Source organism: Bos grunniens, chromosome 4, assembly GCF_055505025.1.
Source record: "Bos grunniens cultivar Pamir isolate PY7600 chromosome 4, Bosgru_T2T1.0, whole genome shotgun sequence".
Lineage (NCBI taxonomy): Eukaryota > Metazoa > Chordata > Mammalia > Artiodactyla > Bovidae > Bos > Bos grunniens.
Window position 1 is genome coordinate 38,197,840 of NC_141168.1, and position 22,300 is coordinate 38,220,139.

General features: G+C 38.4%; 1 protein-coding gene across 2 annotated transcripts in view; it reads right to left on the reverse strand.

Annotated features, from left to right (window-relative positions):
• VPS41 (VPS41 subunit of HOPS complex) overlaps window positions 1–22,300 on the reverse strand; it is a 191,855-nt gene that overhangs the window by 102,878 nt on the left and 66,677 nt on the right. For both annotated transcript variants that reach the window (XM_086395970.1, XM_086395968.1), the window contains exon 5: window positions 5,586–5,660. In XM_086395970.1, coding sequence (XP_086252096.1) covers window positions 5,586–5,660 — 75 coding nt within the window. The remainder of the gene's footprint in view (window positions 1–5,585; window positions 5,661–22,300) is intronic.

Below are 22,300 nucleotides of genomic sequence, written 5' to 3' on the forward strand. Positions count from 1 at the left end.
GCTGGACACAACTAAGCAACTGAACTGACTGACTGACTGAAGAAGGAATAAGTAGAATAAGAGAACAAGTCATCAAGTTCTTAGCAAACAGGCTGACACTCAGAACTGCCCCTGAGAACTAGTCAGAAGCAAAATGTCACTACAGTACCCACTATAGAGACCTGAGGGGTGTTTGCTGAAGGCAGCAAGCAAGACTACAACTCTTAGGTTAGTGTTTCTCACTGTCTTTTTTTTTTTTAAGATTTTTTATGTGGATCATTTTTAAGTCTTTATTGAATCTGTTATAACACTGCCTCACTTCCATGTTTTGTTTTTTTGACCACGAGGCATGCGGGATCCTAGCTGCCTGACCAAGGATCAAAACCACACCCCTTGCAGTGGAAGGCAAAGTCTTAACTACTGGACAACCAAGGAAATCCCTCTTAGGTTAGTCTCTATTTCTATGCTTAACTGAGAAACATTTTCCTCAATTGTCCTTATTTTGTCTTTCAGGATGGAAAACACTGAAATGTCTCAAAATAAACTTGATATCAGTATAAACAGGGTGAATTGTAAAACCTTTGCTATTTTGGTTAATTTCACTAATGTGACACCCAAACTAGTAAGTCACAACTTATACTACTAAAGCTAACAAAACCCAAAATGATTCTCATTCATTTCCTCTTTTTTTAAATTTTCTCAGTGAGTATCACACTGTGAAAAGAAATCCACTGAATGATTGCCTGGAGAGATCTGGCTTTTAGGAAGATCTTGCCGGAGAAAAGAATCTTATTTAAAGGTTAAAATTGAAAGGATCCTTTTGATAAGGGTATTTCCTAAAGCAGCTCTGACAACTTCTCCCAACTTGTCATAAAAATACCTAATGAGAAAAAGAAACTTCAGAACAATCTGTCTTATAGTCAATCTACTGCCAAGTCCTAGAGTATTTCTCATTAACTACAAACCCATAGAGTGACATGAGGACCACAGAAGGTATGTGCTATGCATTTACCGGCAGAGACACAGAAACCCTACTACCCTCATGAAACAATCAGGAAGGTGTCTATGTCTCTACTCTAGCACAGACTTCTCTGTATCTGCCAACCAGAACACTGGGTGGCAGGCCATCTGACACAGAGAAACTATGAGGAGGGCGGCCGGAGGGCCAGGAAACTCTCTCAGTTGGTACTTCATTATAACAGACCCCCAACCCAAGCTTCCCAATAGCAACTGGTCAAGCATTAAAACAGGAGTAAACACATAAGCTGTAATTCTGTCTGGCTGGAGGAACCCTCACAGGTGAGACGGCAGGTTTTCGTATTCTCCACCCATGGAGGGTGTTAAGAGACCCAGGAGAGAAGATAGGCAAGGCTCCCAGTTCACTGGAGGAGCTGCCTGCACTGGATACTTCCAGGCAGAGGAAATGGGGCTTGTTAACTGGACCCTGTGTGGAACTGATGTGTGATTCTGCAACACCCAGCAGGATGACACCAAGAAGGATAACAAGCAGGGCTCAGAGCAAGCGGACACTGGATCTGTTTGCTAACTGAGGTTCAGAAAGAGCTTGTCTCCTTGTTTTGGAATGGATACAAGAGTAACAAAAACATACACAGGATCTATAAAAAGAATGAGGCAGAACACAATTTCAAGGTCTCCAAGGGAGAAAAACCATGCTTTAAAAAAAATGTTTTAATAGAGACTTTCCTGGTGGTCCAGTGGTTAAGACACTGTTCTTCTACTCAGGGCATGTGGGTTCAATCCCTCGGCAGGGAACTAAGATCCCATATGCCAAGTGGTATAGGGTGGGGAGGGGGCTAGTGTTAACAGTAACAGCAACAACAACAAAAACTACAAGACTGTTGACTTCAATAACAAGAGACCTCTATGAATCTGGAGCAGAAGAAAAGGATGGTGATGATGATAACTACTGACAATCACCACCTGTACCTTCTATTTCAGATACTATTCCAAACTACTGACACATATCAACTAACTAATTTCCCCTAATGATTAACACAGCAATAATCATTACTACCCCCTTTTACAGAGGAGGAAAACAGGTTGAAGCCCAGAGAGGGCTGAATCACTTAGCTGACAACACACAGCTCAAGCGTGGCAAGATAATTCCACTCCCAGCCATTTGATCTCTAATACTCCTAAGACCTCTAATACGCTAAGAGCTAAGACTTCTCATGACACAAGAAGTCATCATTTTGGTTTTGAAAATTAAACATAGATCAGGCTGACATGAAAAGAGCTGGGAGAGATCGAAAGAGTTCAGGAAAATTAAGAAGGCCCAACAGAATAAAACTCTACTCCAGAAAGCAACATGGACATTGGAAGCAAAGCACATCAGCCAAGGGACCAAACAAGAAGAGAAACTCTCCCTGACTTCGGAGAAATGAGATGATAAAAACCATGAGAAAGCAAAGCACATGTGTGTGTCTGCGTGTCTGTGTGACAAAACATGGCCAAGGTTTCTCACAATATATTGTCGAAAGAGAAGGGTGACTACAGCGTGGGAGGGGAAGAGGCCAGACTACAATGTTTAAGAAAAGGGTTATCAAAATAAAGCAGAAAGATCTGAGAATTTCCCACACACCCCAAATCGGCTCTGCCACATCCCCATCCAGGCCTCGCACTGCGCCCACTGCCCAGCTGAGTCCATGGAGGGGGCTGGGGGTCAGGGAACATCCCTGACCTAACAGAGCAAGAGCGGGAATGGAGCCTGGGCAGGTGCAGTGCAAAGTGAATCTCTTAGCCTCTGTGCGATACCGCCTCCAGCCTCAGTATTATTGAGTTTCTTTGAAGAAATGAAAACACGTGGAATTGCAGCAATAATCAAAATCAGGACTGAAGTCAACTTTCCTGAAATGAAAACAATACTTCAGTATATAGATCAAAAGGACTAACTCTCTTTCAGACAAAATGAATGAAAATAGACCTGAACAAGACATTAACTTAGCAAACTGAATTACAAGGGCTGTTCGTTGTTGTTGGTATTGTTGTTGTTATTATGATGAGTCTGAGCTCCAAGGCAGGACAAAAAAAATTTAAACAGGTTTTGTGAAAGAACAAAGTAGGCTGGCCTCTGACATATCTATGAAAATAAAAGTTAGACAAAAGAGAGCAGGGTCTCCAAAGCTTTGAGAGAAAATAGTTCAACCCAGAATTCTATATTAAATTAATTCTAGTTTATATATGAAGACAACACAGGCAAGAGATCAGAAAATAAACCTTGTATGTATTTATCTTGAAAGTTACCTAAAAAGGTACACCAGTGACACCCATATTCTATGTGTGACTGTATTTCAAAATTTGGAACTCAAAGGTAAAAAAAGTCCTGAAGTAAAAGATTAGAAATGAGCACCAGCTGAATAAACAGAATAAATTTTAAAGAACTGTTAGAATTAGGACTTTAAAACTGAATACAAATATGAAGAGTCATCTCTGAAATAGAAGGTAATGATTTTTCTAGAAATCCTAACACACTAAAGAAAGAAAAACCACAACAGCCATTTAAAGATGCACGAGATCTAGATGTCTGGAGTTGATTCTTTTAATAATCTTTACATTGCTATCATTACTAACCAGTTTACCAGATCATGCTATATTATTAGCGCCTCAGTTTTCACAATACTGACTAACCCATGGTGAGGGCTAGGTTTCATTAACTATGTGCACTGAAATATTTCTTTTCAAGTCTATCAATGCTGGTAAAATATATGAAAAAACTATTTTTTAAAATGCATCATGGGGGCTTCCCTGGTGGCTCAATGGTAAAGAATTTGTCTGCCAATGCAGGAGACAATCGGGTTCAATGCGGGTTCAATCCCTGATCTGGGAAGACCCCACATGCCACAGAGCAACTGAGCCTGTGTACCACAGCTACTGAGTCTGTGCTCCAGAGCCTGGGAAATGCACTACCGAGCCCTGACACCACGAGAGAAGCCACCACAATGGCTGCTTCACGCAACTAGAGAGCAGCCCCTGCTGGCCACAATTAGAGAAAGGCCCATGCAGCAACGAAGACCCAGCCCAGCCAAAAAGAAAGTTATTAAAAAAAAAATGCACCATGGGTCTACAGCAAAATACGACAGTTACAAATCTGACTAAAATAGGAAAACAGAGGTGTTTGCCAAGAAGTGCACCAGGAGATATCTGAGGGTTATCTCATTATTCACCAGACACAGTAGTTAAAATATCCCACTTCATCCTATCAAATAATAATTCTTCAAAATTTGAACTCTGAAAATTCTTAGATGAAGTAGCTTACTAAAAGTTCTCTTACAATTCAAAAACAATATTCTCCTTCAACAATTAAATTGGTATTAACCCAGAAGGAATTCCCCCTTACCTTTCAGAAAACAAAAATGGAGATAATCTTTCATTATCAATACAAAATGTTTCAACGGTTTGGATAATTCTCAATTTCTGCACAAACCAACTCTTCCCTTATCGCTCTTTTGACAGTCTGGTTCATGTCAGAATTTCAGCAAGTACTGTAAAATTTGATAGTGCTTTTTGAAAAGCACAAGTGTTCCAATGACTTTCAAAAGACTCTTTGGGCAACATTAGGCTTAGATACATCAAAATGCATTCATGTATGTCAAGAAGACTTCGTTTTTCTTCTGTTAACAGATTAAATGGGTATAAATCTTTTACACTGAGTACATTGTTTTTAATTTACTCATCCTAATGGACCATTGAATTTAGATCACATAAAGAAACATAAAATTAGATTAGGAAATCTGCTGTATGCAGACAAGAATATGTAAGGTTCTGTAATGATTCTTAATGCATTCTCTTCTTAAACTGTTATTTTAGAAGAGTAGCTTAAATACACTGTGCATTTGAATTTTATCATTGCAAACCAACATTAGAAAAGCCTTCCATTGACTGAAAAACAAAAAAGACATTCTTGTAAGTGGAAAATCAATCACCACAACCACTAAATGTCACAGCTCAACATCAGCAAGAAGCACTGATAATTGTTAGTTATATACCACACAAATGATGCATGTCCTTGGTTGAGGAAGTGGGGGCCAGGTTTTTAGAAAACTGTACATATATTGATTTTACATTTATTTAATGCTGCTATTCCAAGACACTTTATTCTTCTGATAAACTATGACTGCTTATCAAAAGATTCTATAATTCAAGAGAAACATTCATAACTGCTGTGTGAAAATGAAAACCACCGGCCCACAGAAATCATGCCCACAAAATCCAATTTTGTGGATTTATGGCAGAAAGGCATTAAACCACTGTCTTGCAGGAACTGCAGACCAGTCGCTGAAGTCTAAGTGGCACGCCAGTAATGATTAAGGTGACATGTCCCCCTGCCACAGTTGTTAATCAGCTTAATACTAGTTACATTATTGACATTCTTGTAATTACTTTTCCTTAAGGCACATTAGCGCAAAATATATTTTACTTTAATTATGAGCGATCAGGAGTAAGTCCGATACCCAAAAAGAATAATCAAGGTTCTCCGAATGCAGATACCCAGTAAGTGCAGTGCTGTTCTGAGACCCTGGAAGTGGTTACATCACAGCCCCTGGGGTTGGAGCAGCGCTATCCATGTGATCAGGCAATCCCCATACCTTGCCATCCTCTGCACACACGCCCATGTGTTCTCCACTTTCATCCAGGCTAACCTGATTTATCTTCACAGGACTCTATTTAAAAAAAAAAAGAACAAACAAACATGAAAAACATTTTTATGTATCAGAAGCCAAATGTTTCACCTCTTTGTAAAATGTAAATGATACAAGCTATTAGTTTAGATGTATGAGTCCAAGACATAGTTTGCTTTTGCAAATGAAAATGGTAAAGTATAGCTTTGTTCCCAGACATATAAGGGGAGAAACCTCAGATTTCCCCAAATTACCTATTTCGCATTCTGAAGTCCAGCTAAAATGGTATTTTTCTTACTTGCTATGTGCCTTTTTATTTATTCTGTTCTATTTACTCCAGTAAATATTATTTACTATAATTCTTCCCTAGCCAAATTCATTCAAAGAACAAAAATCCCAAATAAAAATCATGATGTAATGAAAACTGTTAGCTTTTTAAAGAATTGAAGTATAGCTTGTTTCTGGTGAATAGCAAAGTGATTCATTCAGTTTTATACACACATGCACACACACTTTTTCATATCCTTTTCCATTATGGTTTATTACAGGATATTGAACATAGTTCCTTGTGCTATACAATAGGACCTTGTTCTTTACCTATTTTATGTATAATAAAGAGTGTGTAGCTTCTAATCCCAAACTCCTAATGTACCATTCCCTCAGCTGCTTTCCCATCTGGTAATCACACATTTGTTTTCTATGTCCATGAGTCTGTTTCTGTTGTATCATATTTTAGATTCCATATATAAGTGATATCATATGGTATTGGTCTTTCTCTTTCTGACTTTCTTTACTTGTTATGACAATCTCTAGGTCCATCCAAGTTGCTTCAAATGGCATTATTCCATTCTTTTTTATGTCTGAGTAACATTCTTTTTCTTTTTTTGGAAGTAATGAAATATGTTTAAGAAGTCTGTACACCAAAATTACAATAAACATTTATTAAGATGTAATTTTCACAATATTTTAATTCTGTTTTGAAATTGGTCTACAAATATCTCTACATAACACCAAAGCCAGTGATTTAATAAATAAGAGAAATGTACGGATTGCTTTGCCAAAAAAATAAGCCTTATACATTTATGCTTATTTATGATATTTGTAGAATCAGTTTCCCAAGCTCATGAAACTAAAGTGAGCACACGCCACATAGGCACACGCACACACCACTATATTAAAATCAGATGGATTCAGAGTATCAAATTAAATGCCATGTAAAATGTATAACCAGATACACGAAATGTGAAGTTGACTCATGAATACACTGTGGATCATGGGTACCATACCTCACAAATATAATTTCCAGTTGAGAAGAGGGAAATAAGTGCTAAGCTGGATTTTAAGTGAGCGCTAATCACCACCACCATCACAAAGAAATCAATTACAGTATTCAAAGAGTTAACACACATGCGGATATTAAATTGACACTACAATAAAATCTTTAAATCTGCAAAAAGACATTAGAACATATGGTTGATAACACCACTAGCTGCCACAGATTTTCAGTAGATGGTGCAAAGGGCAATCAGGTTTTCATACCACCACCAGGGAAATACTGGTCCTGGTGTATCTCCTACTTATCAAGGAATCAGTGAAGAGCAGAGTGCAGATTTCAATAGGCTGGACAAGCTTTGTTTATTCCAGATCCTATTTATCACATTGATGGTTGTCCAAGTCTAATTTGAAGGCTACTGTGTTAGATTCTGCAAAAGTATATGCTTCTATTATTCACAATAAGGAGCAAAGGTTGAAGTACTCAAATGGCCATAAATAAAAATGTTGCAGAATAGTGATATATTATCCAAAAAAAGCTGGGGGAGGCGGGTGACACCTTTAGGTCTTGGAAATTCCTTCTATTTTTTTGGCCATGCTATTTCCCCCATCAGGGATCGAACCCATGTCCCCTGCACTGGAAGCATGGAGTCCCAACCACTGGACTGCCAGGGAAGTCCCCAGAAATGCCTGTTAAAGTGAGCTAGATGATGGCTGTGTGTGTGCTCAGTTGCATCCCCTTTGTGACCACATGGACTGTAGCCTACCAGGCTTCTCTGTCCGTGGGATTTTCCAGGCAAGAATATTGGAGTGGGTTGCCATTTCCTACTCCATGAGTAACATTCTTTTGTATGTATATACACATATTCTGTATCCATTCATTGGTTGATAGATGTCATGGTTGCTTCCATGTCTTGGCTACTGTAAAGGGTGCTACAATGAATGCTGGGATGCAGGTGTCTTTTTGAATTAGCAACTCTAAAATCAGTTGTTTTAATCTGGCTTACCAGCCAATTCATTTGTTCTTCTCTTATAAATTACAAAATCAACTTTTTATTTATACTTCATGCTTATTACTTTCTGGGGGAAATCCACAGGGTCTAACTGATATTAAGTTTGTCATATCCTAACTCTGTCATCCTCCAATCTTTGGAGTAATCTCAAATTTAAAAATCTGTGAAGACAGGAATTAGGCATTCTACTTTAGATGTATTTTCCCAATAGGAAACACACTGTACATTTAATATTTTACACAGATTTCCAGTTCTCTATTTAGCCAGCTGTTTATTCACTATAATATTCACAAAGGTGATTTTCTAACTGGAAGTCAAAATCAGTAAATGATGAAAACAGTTAAAAAAAATGTCAAGCACTTCTTTTCCTTTTTAATTTTTTTGCAATTTCTTTCTTTTTGAATGCAACAAGTGGTATGTGCAATCTTAGTTCCCTGACGAGAGGTCAACCCTGTGCCACCTGCATTGGAAGCATGGAGTCTTAACCACTGGACCACCAGGAAAGTCCTTTTTCTTCTTAAACGGTGACAGTATCCAACCACCTTTCACAAAACATGATAGAACAAATTAACCATGAAAAGAGAAATAAGCCTTCATCATTACAATATAAGCCTCCAAATTAGTTTCCCAAAATACCTAACCTTAAAATAATCTGGTTAGTGCATACAAATAAAATGGAAATACACCAAATTGACTGTTCCATGCTTACTGGAAAATATCTCTGAGCTAGAAAGTAATGGCCAGACCAAGATTCCCAGACCTCGAAAGGCCACTCAGGGACTGATGATGCTAGGAGAAATTCCCACATTACAGGTGGAGACAGCTGGCTATAGAACCCTTTGATCTCGAAATCACTCCTGAAATGCAGCTCATGAAAGCTAAGCTATCTCCTTAAAAGTTCCTAAAATGTTAGAAGAGGAAAAGACTTTGAAGACAGATCTTTGATCCATTTACAAGAGAATAAACCAATCCCAGATGAGATTCACAACAGAATAACAGAGCCAGAGTTTCTGACCTTGAGAGCAGTGAAGAGAACTTTGTGATGGGCAGCAAAGAAGATGCAAAACAAAAGCTGAACTGAGAAAGCATTGAGGCTGGTATGTCTAGACTTCTTTCTGGTCAATGAGTCTGAATGACTGGCTTTGACAGTCTCCTTTGGATATGTTGTTTCCTGGGTACCTCCTGTTAATTTTCTGATTCTGACCTTTTGTTCATCAAACAATTTAATACCCATTTTACTCTTGGCAAATATAAACCCCACCTACCTCTGACTGTAACTTAATTGACATTTGATTATAACCTACCTCAGACTGTAATTTAATAGGTGCCCAGAACACGATCACTGCCAAGCTTTCCTGTCCTGACCAATGTGGTGGACGCTATCCACATGTGACTATACAGAAAGTTTAATCAGTTAAAGTCAATCACAGTTAAAAATTCATTTCCCCACTTGTGCCTGCACATGCCAAGCACTTAAGCCACATGTGACTACCAGATAATGTATGAGAAAGCACAGAGATCATGGGATGTTTTCATCATTTCAGAGAGTTCTAGCGTTATTCCAGGTCCACAAGACTGAGACGCAGTGCTTCTTCACAAGGCTCTCTGTACAACTTACTGCTGCTACTGCTAAGTCACTTCAGTCGTGTCCAACTCTGTGCGACCCCATAGACGGCAGCCCACCAGGCTCCCCTGTCCCTGGGACTCTCCAGGCAAGAACACTGGAGTGGGTTGCCATTTCCTTCTCCAATGCATGAAAGTGAAAAGTGAAAGTGAAGTCGCTCAGTCGTGTCTGACTGTTAGCGACCCCATGGACTGCAGCCTACTAGGCTCCTCCATCCATGGGATTTTCTAGACAAGAGTACTGGAGTGGGGTGCCATACAGTCAGAAGTATATTTTCTCCCCATGTATCTGTCAAATTGTTTTCTTTCACTTCTTCTGTACTCTGTGCTCATAGCCTGTGCTAAGATTCTCAGAATTGTACTGTATTTTAAAAAAAACCTGACATACATGTTAGTTGATTCTCACAACTTTTGAGGAAAGCGGTCAGTTTAAAATGGTTATTTCCATCTCATGATAAGGAAAATGAGGCCTCAACAGTTTACTTGTGAGCTGATCTTCACAATTAAAACATCCCAAATCATGAGTCTGATCTTCCTTTCTGAAAGGGCTTCCTGTCTGAAAGGGCTCTTCCTGATGTCTTCCTAATCTGTAGTAATGACTGATATATTCTTCTAGTTGCTCAAGACAAAAAACTTTGGATCCATTCTTGACTCTTTTCTTCCAGACTTTACCTTATTATCTGTCAGCAATTCCTACCTCTTCAAACAAAATTTCCTCACTTTCACCACCCCAATAGCTGCCATCATGGTCCAAGCTACCATCATCCTTGTTTGAATTACTGTAATGGTCTCCTAGCTAGAAGACCCACTTCTGCCCTAATTGTCCTAGAAATCCCCTAGAAATGCAACAAACTAGCAGAGTATATGCTGTTAATAGGTGGATCAGACAATGTGATTATTTTGTTCTAAACTCTCCGATGGCCTCCCATCTCAGGATAAGGTCCAAAGTGTTCACTATGACCCAACAGTCTGAAATGTTATGGCTAGAGCCCGGCCTTATCCTCTCTCGGCCGTGTTCTCTCTCCTCCAGCCACAATGATCTTCTTGCTGTTTCACCAGCCCTAGAACCTCTGAATTTGTTTGCTAATGCTTTCTGCCAACTATTCACTGGTAATCATCTTGTTGGTGATACTCTCTGGCCACTGGAGCTGAAGTTTCAACACTCTGCCCAAACATTTCATAGCTCCTTCGCTGTTATATGTATTTTTTCTCCTTAGAACTTACCACTATTTTACTATGTATTTTACAGTTCAAAGAATACAAACTTTCAATCATACACAAGTTCTTTCAGAGAACAGAATAAAAAGAAAATCCTCCTTGACTCATTTTACCAGGACAGCATAACCTTACAACAACAAAGCTCAACAAAGGATGTTAGAAGAAAGAAAAAAATACAAGTAAATCTCACTCATGAAAAAAAATGGAAAAATCCTAAAGAAAATATTAATAAAGGCAGCATATATAGAATAGACAATTTTATTCCAGAAATACCAGGCTGATGTAACATATGAAAATTAACATATTTTTGCATTGATAAAATAAAAAGAGGAATATCATAAGATCATCTCAAGAAGAAATTTATAAGATCATTGCAATGATGCAAAAAGTGTTTGATGAAACTCAACACTCATTCATGGTAAAAATTCTTAGCATGTTAGGATAAAACTTTCTCAATTTCACTTAAGGTGAAATGTTTAGCACTCTCCTTTTGCTGTCTTTACAATATTGACTCTTCTAATCCATAAACATGGAGCAGTTCTCCATTTATTAGGCTTCTTTAACATCTCTAAATAAAGTTTCCTATGTCTCCCCTTGGAGGTCTCATCATGCTTTGTTTTATTCTGGGAGTAGCAATGACAGTCAGCAGGATTTTCTCATTCCTGATATGTACTATATGACTCCATTTACATAACCTACAATAATAGGCAAAATTACACCACAGTGTCCTGGAGAAGGCAATGGCACCCCACTCCAGTACTCTTGCCTGGAAAAACCCATGGACAGAGGAGCCTGGCGGGCTGCAGTCCATGGGGTCGCTAAGAGTCGGACACGACTGAGTGACTTCACTTTCACTTTTTACTTTCACGCATTGGAGAAGGAAATGGCAACCCACTCCAGTGTTCTTGCCTGGAGAATCCCAGGGACGGGGGAGCCTGGTGGGCTGCCATCTATGGGGTCTCACAGAGTCGGACACAACTGAAGCGACTTAGCAGCAGCAGCAGCACCAGCACCAGCACCATAGTGTCCAGGGAGTGTACACAGAGGATAGTGTCCAGGGAGTGTACACAGAGGACATAAAACAAAAAAGAAAAGCTAAGCATTTATTACCAAAAAGGTCAATACAGCAGATCCTTCCAAGAGTACTGTGCATGGAAGTGGGAGAAGGGATCACACAGTCTATTCTTGACAGAACAGTAGTGATAAGATTGCTTGCTTTATTACTATTTGTTCTACTGAGCATTTTAAAGTGTACTTTAAAGAGTTATATTTCAAAATAAAAGCAAACATCCAAGATTTCTAAATAAAATTTAAAAGAATTTGCTCATGAAAATGTCTGGGATCTATGCCTTTAATGGGTTATTTCTTGGTTTACATTTTCCCCCCATAACTGTCAAGCTACTCAAATGCACTAATTCTATTCTGGTCATTTATATTTTCCCAGAAAACTGTGTATTTCAGATTCTTAATGATAAAATATTTTTATTTTGTATTCTTACAATATTTTAATAATACCAATGATATTAATACTACTTCTAGTAAGTAGTAATGGAACTAGCACTACTACTAAGTAAATCTTTACTATCTGCTTCTTATGCATCAGTCTCTAGTCTAACAGTTGTATTAAATATTACATCATTTGATCTTCATAGATCAAATACCCCATACCTATGAGATAGGTACTATTCTTTTTACTATTTGGAAATATGACAATATATACATAGTGATATCATGCATATTAATATTTTATTTCCTTTTTTCTTTGATTTCCCTTATCAGGTATATATCAGTTGTATTGACCTTTTAATATATGCAATATTACCATTAATTTGCTTTATTTTTTAATGTTTTCTATTTTATGAATTTCTACTCTTATTCCATACTAATTTTCCCTTTTTGCCTTAGAACAATTTTGTTGACCTTACTCTAATTTCCTGGAGTTAATATATTGCCCATTAGTTGTAACTGCTCATTAGTTAATCATAAAATAAGCAAATGCTTTGTATTTGCCTTTGGGTATAGCAATGGCTACAAATCAGAGACCAGAAAATACTGTGCAATTATAATAAGTATAACCCCCTTTGAGAAAAGTATTTTGTTTTATTTCATTTCTAAGGATAGTGATGGTGTTATGTGACTATCAAATTATTTAAAAAACTCTACTGTGACTAAAATTATGGTCAGATATGTAGTTTGCATCTGTGTCTTTGTTAAATTAATTGGTTGTTCTTTGAAACCTAAGATATCATCATTTTGAAGTAATTCATATCCTCTATCTTGGAGCTCAAAATACATATATTTTCAATCATGTTGCATATATTGTTTAATTTCTATACATTCTTATTTATGTTTTTCTCCTTTATCTAGAGAAGACTGACGGAAATGTTTCAAAAACTTCCCACTACAATTGTACTTTTGTCCATTCCTCTTTGATTTGCAAATACATCTTCGTCTAGATATTAGATGACCTAAAATTTGGCAAAATAAGAGTATAATTGTTATATTTTCCTTTTAACTTGTATATGCCATCAATACAGTATGCCTTCTGCTGGTTAATGATCTTTTGCCTTAAACTCGTTTTTTTCTCACATTTTTACTGACAGGATGCTTAATTTTTGCTTGACTTTTTATATTTTTGATCAAATTTTTATGTTTTACTCCCATCAGCTTATAGGATATTTGTTCTTCAAAGATAAACCTATTTTTCTTTTATTAATAGAATACCTGGCCCATTTAGTGCTGTCTTAGTTAAGAGTGGGACACAACTGAGCGACTTCACTTTCACTTTTCGCTTTCATGCATTGGAGAAGGAAATGGCAACCCACTCCAGTGTTCTTGCCTGGAGAATCCCAGGGACAGGGGAGCCTGGTGGGCTGCCGTCTCTGGGGTCGCACAGAGTTGGACAGGACTGAAGTGACTTAGCAGCAGTAGCAGCAGCAGCAGTTGCTACATTATTTTATATTTTTAAAAATTATGTTTCTCTAGTTTATTATTATTCTTTTGTTATATTACTCAAATTCATTTCTCTTGGTCTATCAAAGAATTTAGATGTGTTTACTCTATTTTCATCTTATTAGTGATTATCTTCAAAATTACTATAATACCTGAATTATGTCTCCTCCTCCTGCCTCAAATAAATGCAACTGTATTAACTGACTCATTTAGAAGATGAGGTATTTAGCACATGTTTATTTACTCCCTTCTTCCTTCCTTATTTTAAAACAAGAATACAAATATTTTCTATTTCTTAGGTCATTTCAAATAGAATTGAAAAGAGAAGCCAGTTAACATATCCATAAAAACTGCAGTCTTAAACTATATGCTCTAAGCATGAAGCCAGAGGAAGAAACTGTTTTGTTATCAGGGTGTCCATAATTTTAAAATTGATTCACAACAGGTTATTATAGATTAGGGACATTTATCCCTTAGCATGAACACTGCAAACAATTCTGCAGCTTATGTACATTTTAAAATACTCTATAGTTTTTGAAGAAATCTGGATTCTCTTTCCTCACATAAATCAAACCAAGTAAATAGACAACTCACAAAAGAAACAGAAAAACTATAAATAAACAGAACAATAGGCAACCTCAGTAATAATCAACAGATGCAAAGTAATGCAGTGAAGTATTTCACCTGTGAAGTGAAGTCACTCTGTCGTGTCCGACTATTTGCGACCCCGTGAACTATAGCCCACCAGGCTCCTCCGTTCATGGGATTCTCCAGGCAAGAATACTGGAGTGGGTTGCCATTTCCTTCTCCAGGGGAATCTTCCCGACCCAGGGATCGAACCCAGGTCTCCCGCATTGCCCGGAGACGCTTTAACCTCTGAGCCACCAGGGAATCAACAAAGATTTTTTCCAAATATTTAGTTTTAGAAAGGAAGCACAAGAATAGACACTCCTCCTACACTGGAAGTAGTAATTCAAATTTGGAGAAACTCTGGAAGATCATTTAGCAATGTGTATCAATATTCTTTAAAATATGCACTGCCTATTACAACCAAGAAGAAGAATGAAGATTATTTTGCAAAAATATGCTTTCCATAGCAGATCTCTCTTTTAAGACACTGAGAAATGGAAATTACCTATAGTTCTAAAAGTGAGACATCTAAATGATCATTTTTTTTTAAGTAAGTTTGTTGTTGTTCAGTCACTAAGTCATGTCCGACTCTTTGCGACTCCATGGACTGCAGAACAGGAAGCCAGGCTTCTCTGTCCTTCACCGTCTCCTGGAGTTTCCTCAAACTCATGTCCACTGGGGCTTCCCTGGTGACTCAGCCGGTAAAGAATCCACCTGCAATGCAGAAGACCTCAGTTCAATTCCTGGGTTGGGAAGATCCCCTGGAGAAGGGAAAGGCTACCCACTCCAGTATTCTGGCCTGGAGAATTCCATGGACTGCATATTCCATGGGGCTGCAAAGAGTTGGAGCAACTTTCACTTTCACTTTCATATCTATTGAGCTGGTGATGCCATCCAACCTCATCCTCTGTTGCTCCTTTCTCCTCCTGCCCTCAATCTTTCCCAGCATCAGGGTCTAAAAAGAAATATTACATAGAAAAAAAAAATTGGCTTTGATCAAAGAGAGGTCTGTTCTTTCCCTTTGGCTTCTAGGAAGTCATCTATGCCACACCTACATAGCTAACAGTTATGTCTTACAGTGGGGGCTACTCAGAGAGAGTAGCCCCCACTATAAAGAGAGTTCAGTGAGTTCTGGGAGGCCTTTAACTAATTATGAAACATGAGGATGGATTTAGGAACCCCCAGAACTTGCAGTTGGTTTCAGAAGTCTTCAGCAGACTTGGGAGCCTAGAGGACTATGCATTCAAAGCTTATAATTCAGCTATGTGATCTAATGTTTATAAATGCATGCATGCTCAGTTGTAGTCAACTCTTTGCAACCCACTGGCTCCTCTCTCCATGGAATTTCCCAGGCAAGAATATTGGAGTGAGTTGCCATTTCCTACTCCAAGGGATCCTAACCCAGGGATCAAATCACTACTATATTTACAGGTGTATATATAGATATATAGACATATATATATATGTGTGTGTTTGTGTGTGTGTGTGTGTGTGTGTGTGTCTAGAAGTAGATTTCCCAAAATATTAGCATTACTTCTATCTGAATGCTGACATACTGTTCCTTTCTAGGTTTTGCTGATTTTGGGGGGGGGGGCGGTGGACGTGCATGCGAGATTTCAGTTCCTCAACCAGAGATCAAACCCGTGTCCCCTGCATTGGGAGTGCGGAGTCTTAACCATTGGACTACCAGGGAAGTCCCTGCTGATTTTTTACAACAAATATTTATTTTGTTTGTAATTAAAAGATAAATATTTTTAAATTATTATATAGTAAATCCATGAATCTAAAAACAAAAAGAAATCACAATTAATCTTACTTGTTAAAGCCATCCTTTGGGGGACCTGCAGCATATATTTTTATCTGGAGCAGTAAACTGTGCATGTTAGTTTTTATAACAGTTTCATAACATTTAATAAAGAATAAACAACAAGATTTCAATAGTACAGCTGTCAACGGTACATAATCATTCCACTCAGGAACAAATGCCTCATGTATATCTGTCTTTTCTAAACACTAGGAATAAGCAGCAGCAACACAACAGGAATAAGAAAGGATATGGGAGGAAACCAGGAGTGCAAGATTCAGCTTTCCTTCAATGCTGATTTTTTCCATCTGCCTGCTTTATACATATAATGGAGGGAGTATGCTGCAGAAAGATAGACTACTGGAATAGATGTGGACAAGGTTACAGAACCAGAGGGAAAACAGACCAAAGAAAAATGGGCTCAGCTGTATTTTCCATTAGCTACAATTTTATTCCTAATGGAGACATGTTTGGAATTCTGGACAATATAAGTGAGTTGGTTCAAAAATCAATAACGTCAAGCTGACACCATAGAACATACGAAAATGTTTCCTTAATGGAACAAAAAAAAAGAAGCCCAAGGAAACAGGAGGGGCCCAGGACCAGCACATACCTTCTAAAGCCAAGTCCACGACAGGTGGTCCCAAGGTCTTAAATTTAAAGAAAAGGCAAAATCACCCGCATGTCCGCCTCATGTGATAATCAATTACCTAATGTACGAGGCTTGAAATAAATACACTTAGTATGGATTATGTCAGCTCTTCAATTAGGAATAAATTCACGGTTGTTTCAAAAGCTGCTTTTAATGGTGTTCTTTGTGGCCACTTCTTTTCCCCCGATGCTCCTCATCATCCCACCTTAAGCTATTGGTCCCCCAACGTGAACCTCAGAAATCAATCTGCTAATGTATAATTGGTAAGGCTCCTCTGACTAACAAATGGATAATTGATTCCTTCACAAATGCTGCATCCGCATGGACACCGACTGGAAAGAATAAGAAACAGAAGATGGGGTTTCGTTTACGTTCTCCCGGAGACCCACTATTCAGCAATGGCAACATCCACAGGGTTGCCCACGCAGCTCCATGCTCTTCAGTCACCGTGAGCAAGCAAGCTGCCCTCCATCACACGTGTGAAAAGCACATGTGTCCTTTCAGACTTGGGAAGAGCTCAGTTTACTGCTGATTTTCCTCTCCCCTGAGGACACACCCTGTGATAAGCCAGACCTCCAGTTGGATTTAAGAAGTCTCTGCAAAATACACCTAATTGTGGGCTTTCTACACATCTACACAACAAAAGGAAGCAAGAGAAACATTTATTTTCTGGTGGACTTATTCTATGGCTAGATGGCCTAACTTAAAAAAGAAATTTATTGAAGAATAGTTGATTTACAATGCTGTGTTAATTTCTGCTGTACAGCAAAGTGATTCAGTTAGACACACACACTCATATATGTGTGTATACATATATTTTTCATGTTCTTTTCAAAGAACAAGCATTATGTTTGTATCACAAGATATTGAATATACAGCTCCCTATATTATAGAGCAGGATCTTTTTTATCCATTTTATATATAATAGCTTGCATCTGCTAATTCCAAACTCCCCAATACATCTCTCTCCCACTTCCTTCCCCTTGGTAACCACCAGCATATTCTCTATGCTTCTCTCTCACAGGTAAATTCACTTGTATTGTATTTTACATTGCGGAATATAAGTCATATCCTGTGGTATTTGTTTTTTGTCTTTCTGACTTATTTCAGTTAGTATGATCTCTCTAGGTTCATCCATGTTGCTGCAAATGCAGAAGGGCCTAACCTTAACTAAAAACTCTCAGATCTTCTTAGCTGCTCTTAGATTTCATCTCTAGGTTCGCTTTAAATCCTTCCTATCAAGATGGGGAATAATCAAAGAGAGGCAACACTGAAGCTGGAGAACCTGTGTGGAGCTTTCTCGAAAATCTCAGCATACAGCTTCAGAAAAAGTAAAAGAGAAGGCTTAAAGGCTCCAGCCCGTTCCTTGGGAGATCCTCTCAATGTCCCTGTCACTCCTAAACGCCATGGCAACTGGCCCGGCCCATCATTACTGCCAAGAGGTCTCCTGAGGCCACCAAGAACTTCCTGGGGTTGAAGCACTTGGAGGCCTTTCAGCTTCAGTTTGCTTGATCACTCTGTGACAAATGACCCTGCTGCCCACTGCTTCCTTCCAACTTTCTCTTCCCTCAGCATGAGGACCACACCTTCTCCATTGTTCAACCTACCACCATGGGCTATAAAGCACTGTTGAATAACACAGTAAACAAACCAAAAGATAAGGACTCCATGTTACTTATAATCTTGGGACAAAACCAAAATACATCATTCTTATCTATCACATTACAAAAATAAAAGGCTAAATAATCATGAACCCACTGTATGTTGTTTAGGAGATACAAATATAGTATGTTTTCCTTTAAGAAAATGAGGGAGGAAGAGAAACCATCAAAAAACTTTAAATCCTAAGTGCACACATATGACAAAGGCTAGGGCAAGAGACTGAAAAAAATCCTAGAAAAAATGACGAAGTTTGACTTTGAAGCAAAAATAAATTCTGGGTATGTAACAAACGGGCTTCCCAGGTGATGCTAGTGGCAAAGAACAAGCCTGCCAATGCATGAGATTTGAGAGATGTGGGTTTGATCCCTGGGTGAGGAAGATCCCCTGGATGAGAGCATGGCAAATCACTCCAGTATTCCTGCCTGGAGAATCCCATGGACAGAGAAGCCTGGTGGGCTACAATGCAAGGGTTGTTAGAGTCAGACATAACTGAAGTGACTTCGTATCCAAGTAATAAAATTTAAATGAAATAAATGAAGATCTTAAAAATCTTTAACAACAAAAACAAAAGAGTAACAATAATGAATAAACATACAATAAAACACTGGTTCAGGACTGAAACAAAATAATGCAAAAATAAACACTAAAATAACAGAGATAAAAATTAGGAGATGAGAAATTTCAGTTACCATCAGAATTTAAATTATCAAATTAATTGCCAGAAAGCTAGATGATGACCTTCATTTAAATGGTAGAGTTATTTAATGTTTTTCACACCAGGGGCAGATAATGAACAGGACGGCACCTACACACTCTCTGGTCCAGTTCACCAGCCTATACGTCAAAGGTGCACATCAGTTCCCTAGGTGACTCTCCTCTCCTGTCACTGAACAGCTGAGCGTCACCACTGTGTTGTCAGTGACTTCTCTTCCTGTCCCGTTTCCCTTCGGAAGCAAGGAAAGATATTTAAAGTTGGAGGCATATAGATTGTTCGATAAGTACGCTTAGAATTGAATTATGATAACCACCTAAGAAGAGTCCAGAACTTATCTACAAAATACAAGAGTAACAGTGTTACTGTTTTGCTTTTTTAATTATATATTTAAATTTGATCACAATCATTCACCAATGAAAAGGCTTGGCTCACTGCCTTATTTGTACCTCTTTTCCATTTCTCACAGGCATGGATGTGGGAAATACCACATGCTGGGCTGCCATTTATGCCAGCTGATGAGCAAAGGAAGACCCTCAAAAGAAACCAATCATGTAAGGTATATGAAAAAAGTGACTGTCTACTCCCTTCAACTCCTTCAGTTGATTCATTCACTAACACAGTAAAGGGTTTTTTGCCTGAATGCTGCCACTAAAGCTGCTTATGGAAAGGTCACCAACATAGACCCAGCTTTCAAAGTCAGTGGCTGTCCTTCGGTCCTCATGACTTTCTGGCATCTGCAACTCACCTCCATTGGCTTCCATATATACCCACTTCTCGTTTCTGTTTTGCCTTTCTGATCACAACTTTCAGTCATGCTCCCTGGCTATAGTTCTTCTTTAGTGTCTGTCTTCACCTCTCTCCAGTCTCCCTTTAGAGTGATAGACTCAAACTCAACAACTACACTCAGCTCCATGCCAACCAAGCATCTGCAGAACCATGGCCGCCTTCTGTATCTCACTTTCAGCAAATGACCCTGAGCCTACTGGTCATCCAAGACCCATCCTTCTCCCTCACACCCCACAGGAGCAACTGAAAATAAGTCCTCTCCTTCTACCTCTCTCGATCAGAGCATGCCTACTTCACAACAATAACTCACTTTGTTGTCTGCCTCCAGCACTTAACTTGAGCTCCCAGAGAGCAGAAATTCACTTATTTATTTTTGGCCACAGCACATGGCTTGTGGGATCTTAGTTCCCCAACCAGAATTTGAACCCAGAACCTCATACAGAGTCCTAACCATTGGACTGCCAGGGAATTCCCACAGAAATCTACTTTAAGCCCAGCAGCTGGCACAGAAGAACTTGATGACGCTGCCAAAAGAATAAGAACCCCAGTCTTTCCAAGTGTGAGGCTCTGAACCAGAAAACAGGTTAAATAAACAAATGCTCTGTAGGAAGAAAACTAATTAAGAACAGGACAGATAAAAACTCAAAACAATTTTGCTATAATGTTATTTTTCTAAGGATAAGAGAAGTTTTAAAGAATGGTAAAGCCTCAAAGTTCAACGGGAAGTCAAGTTCTAACGCACCCCTGCTCTTTCAAGACCTGAGGTTTTCAATATTCAACATCAGACTTTAAAAGCTGAAGAGAAGCTGATGGCTTACATATAGCAGTCACTTCCTCGTGGTACCTACTATATTTCATAGTTGAAATGACTATACAAGAACTGTGTCTTCTTATTAAGTCTTAACAATAGCCCTACCTCTCTAAGATTTAATATCTACATTAGTTTGAGATTCTTGAAGTGGTATTTCAGTCTTTATAGAAACTGCTCTTTCTGCAGATGTGGGACAATGCTTTAATTATCACTAGCAATTCATTCCAATTTGAGAAAAAGTCATTTATTTTCTACTCTGAATAAACAGAAGGGACGATGATGAACTGTAGCATAGCTGCATATAAGTTACATTGAAAATTTTGCATAATAACATGGCTGGAATACCCCTTATTCCACAGCTACTGATCATCTTTTATAAATTTATACCTTCAGAAGTACATCCCTTTCCATAGAAATAGAAAAAAACATTCCTAAAATTCAAATGAAATCACAAGAGACCCTGAATAGTCAAAACAATCTGGAGAAAGAAATGGAGACATCACACTTCCTGACTTCAAAGTGAAAGTCGCTCAATCATGTCCGACTCTTTGTGACCCCATGGACTATACAGTCCATGGATTCTCCAGGCAAGAATACTGGAGTGGGTAAACATTTCATTCTCTGGGGGAATCTTCTCAACCCAGGGATCACACCCAGATCTCCCACGTTGCAGGTGGATTCTTTACCAGCTGAGCCACCAGGGAAGCTCACTTCAAACTGTATTACAAACCCATAGTAATCAGGACAGTAGAATTACTGGCATAAAAACAAACACATAGACCAATGGAAAAGATGCAATAAATCCACATCCATAAGGTTACCTAATATTTGATAAGGAAGCCAAAAATATTCAATGGGGAAAGGACACTCACTACCCTCAGTAAATGGTAGGAAAACTGGACATTCACATGTAAAAGAATGAAACTGGACTCTTACATACCACTAACAAAAATTAACCCAAAAGTGGATTAAGAACTTAAGGATAATATCTGAAACTGTAAAACTCTTAGAAGAAAATAACACAGAAAAGCTCCTTGACATTGGTCTTTGCAATGATTTTTTTGGATAAGACACCAAAGGCACAAGAATAAAGTCAAAAGTCAACAAGTGGGACTACATCAAACTAAAAAGCTCCTGTGCAGCAAAAGAGAAAATAAACAAAATGAAAGATGGCCTAAAGAATGGAATAAAATGTTTGCAAACTAAATATCTGATAAGGAGTTCATATCTAAAATATATACAGAACTCATACAATAACTCTGGGGAAAAAGAAAAAGTTGATTCAAAAATGGGCAGAGGCCTTGAATAGACATTTCTCCAAAGACATACAAATAACTAACGGTACTAGAAAAGGTGCTCAACAATTCTAGTCATCAGGGAAATGCAAATAAAAACCACAATGAGGTAACACTTCACAGCTGTTCAAAGGACTATTAACAAAAAGATGACAAATAACAAATGTTAATGAGGATGTGGAGCAAAGAGAACCCTGGCACACAGCTGGTGGGAATGCAAATTTGTACATCCAGTCAGGAAAACTGTGG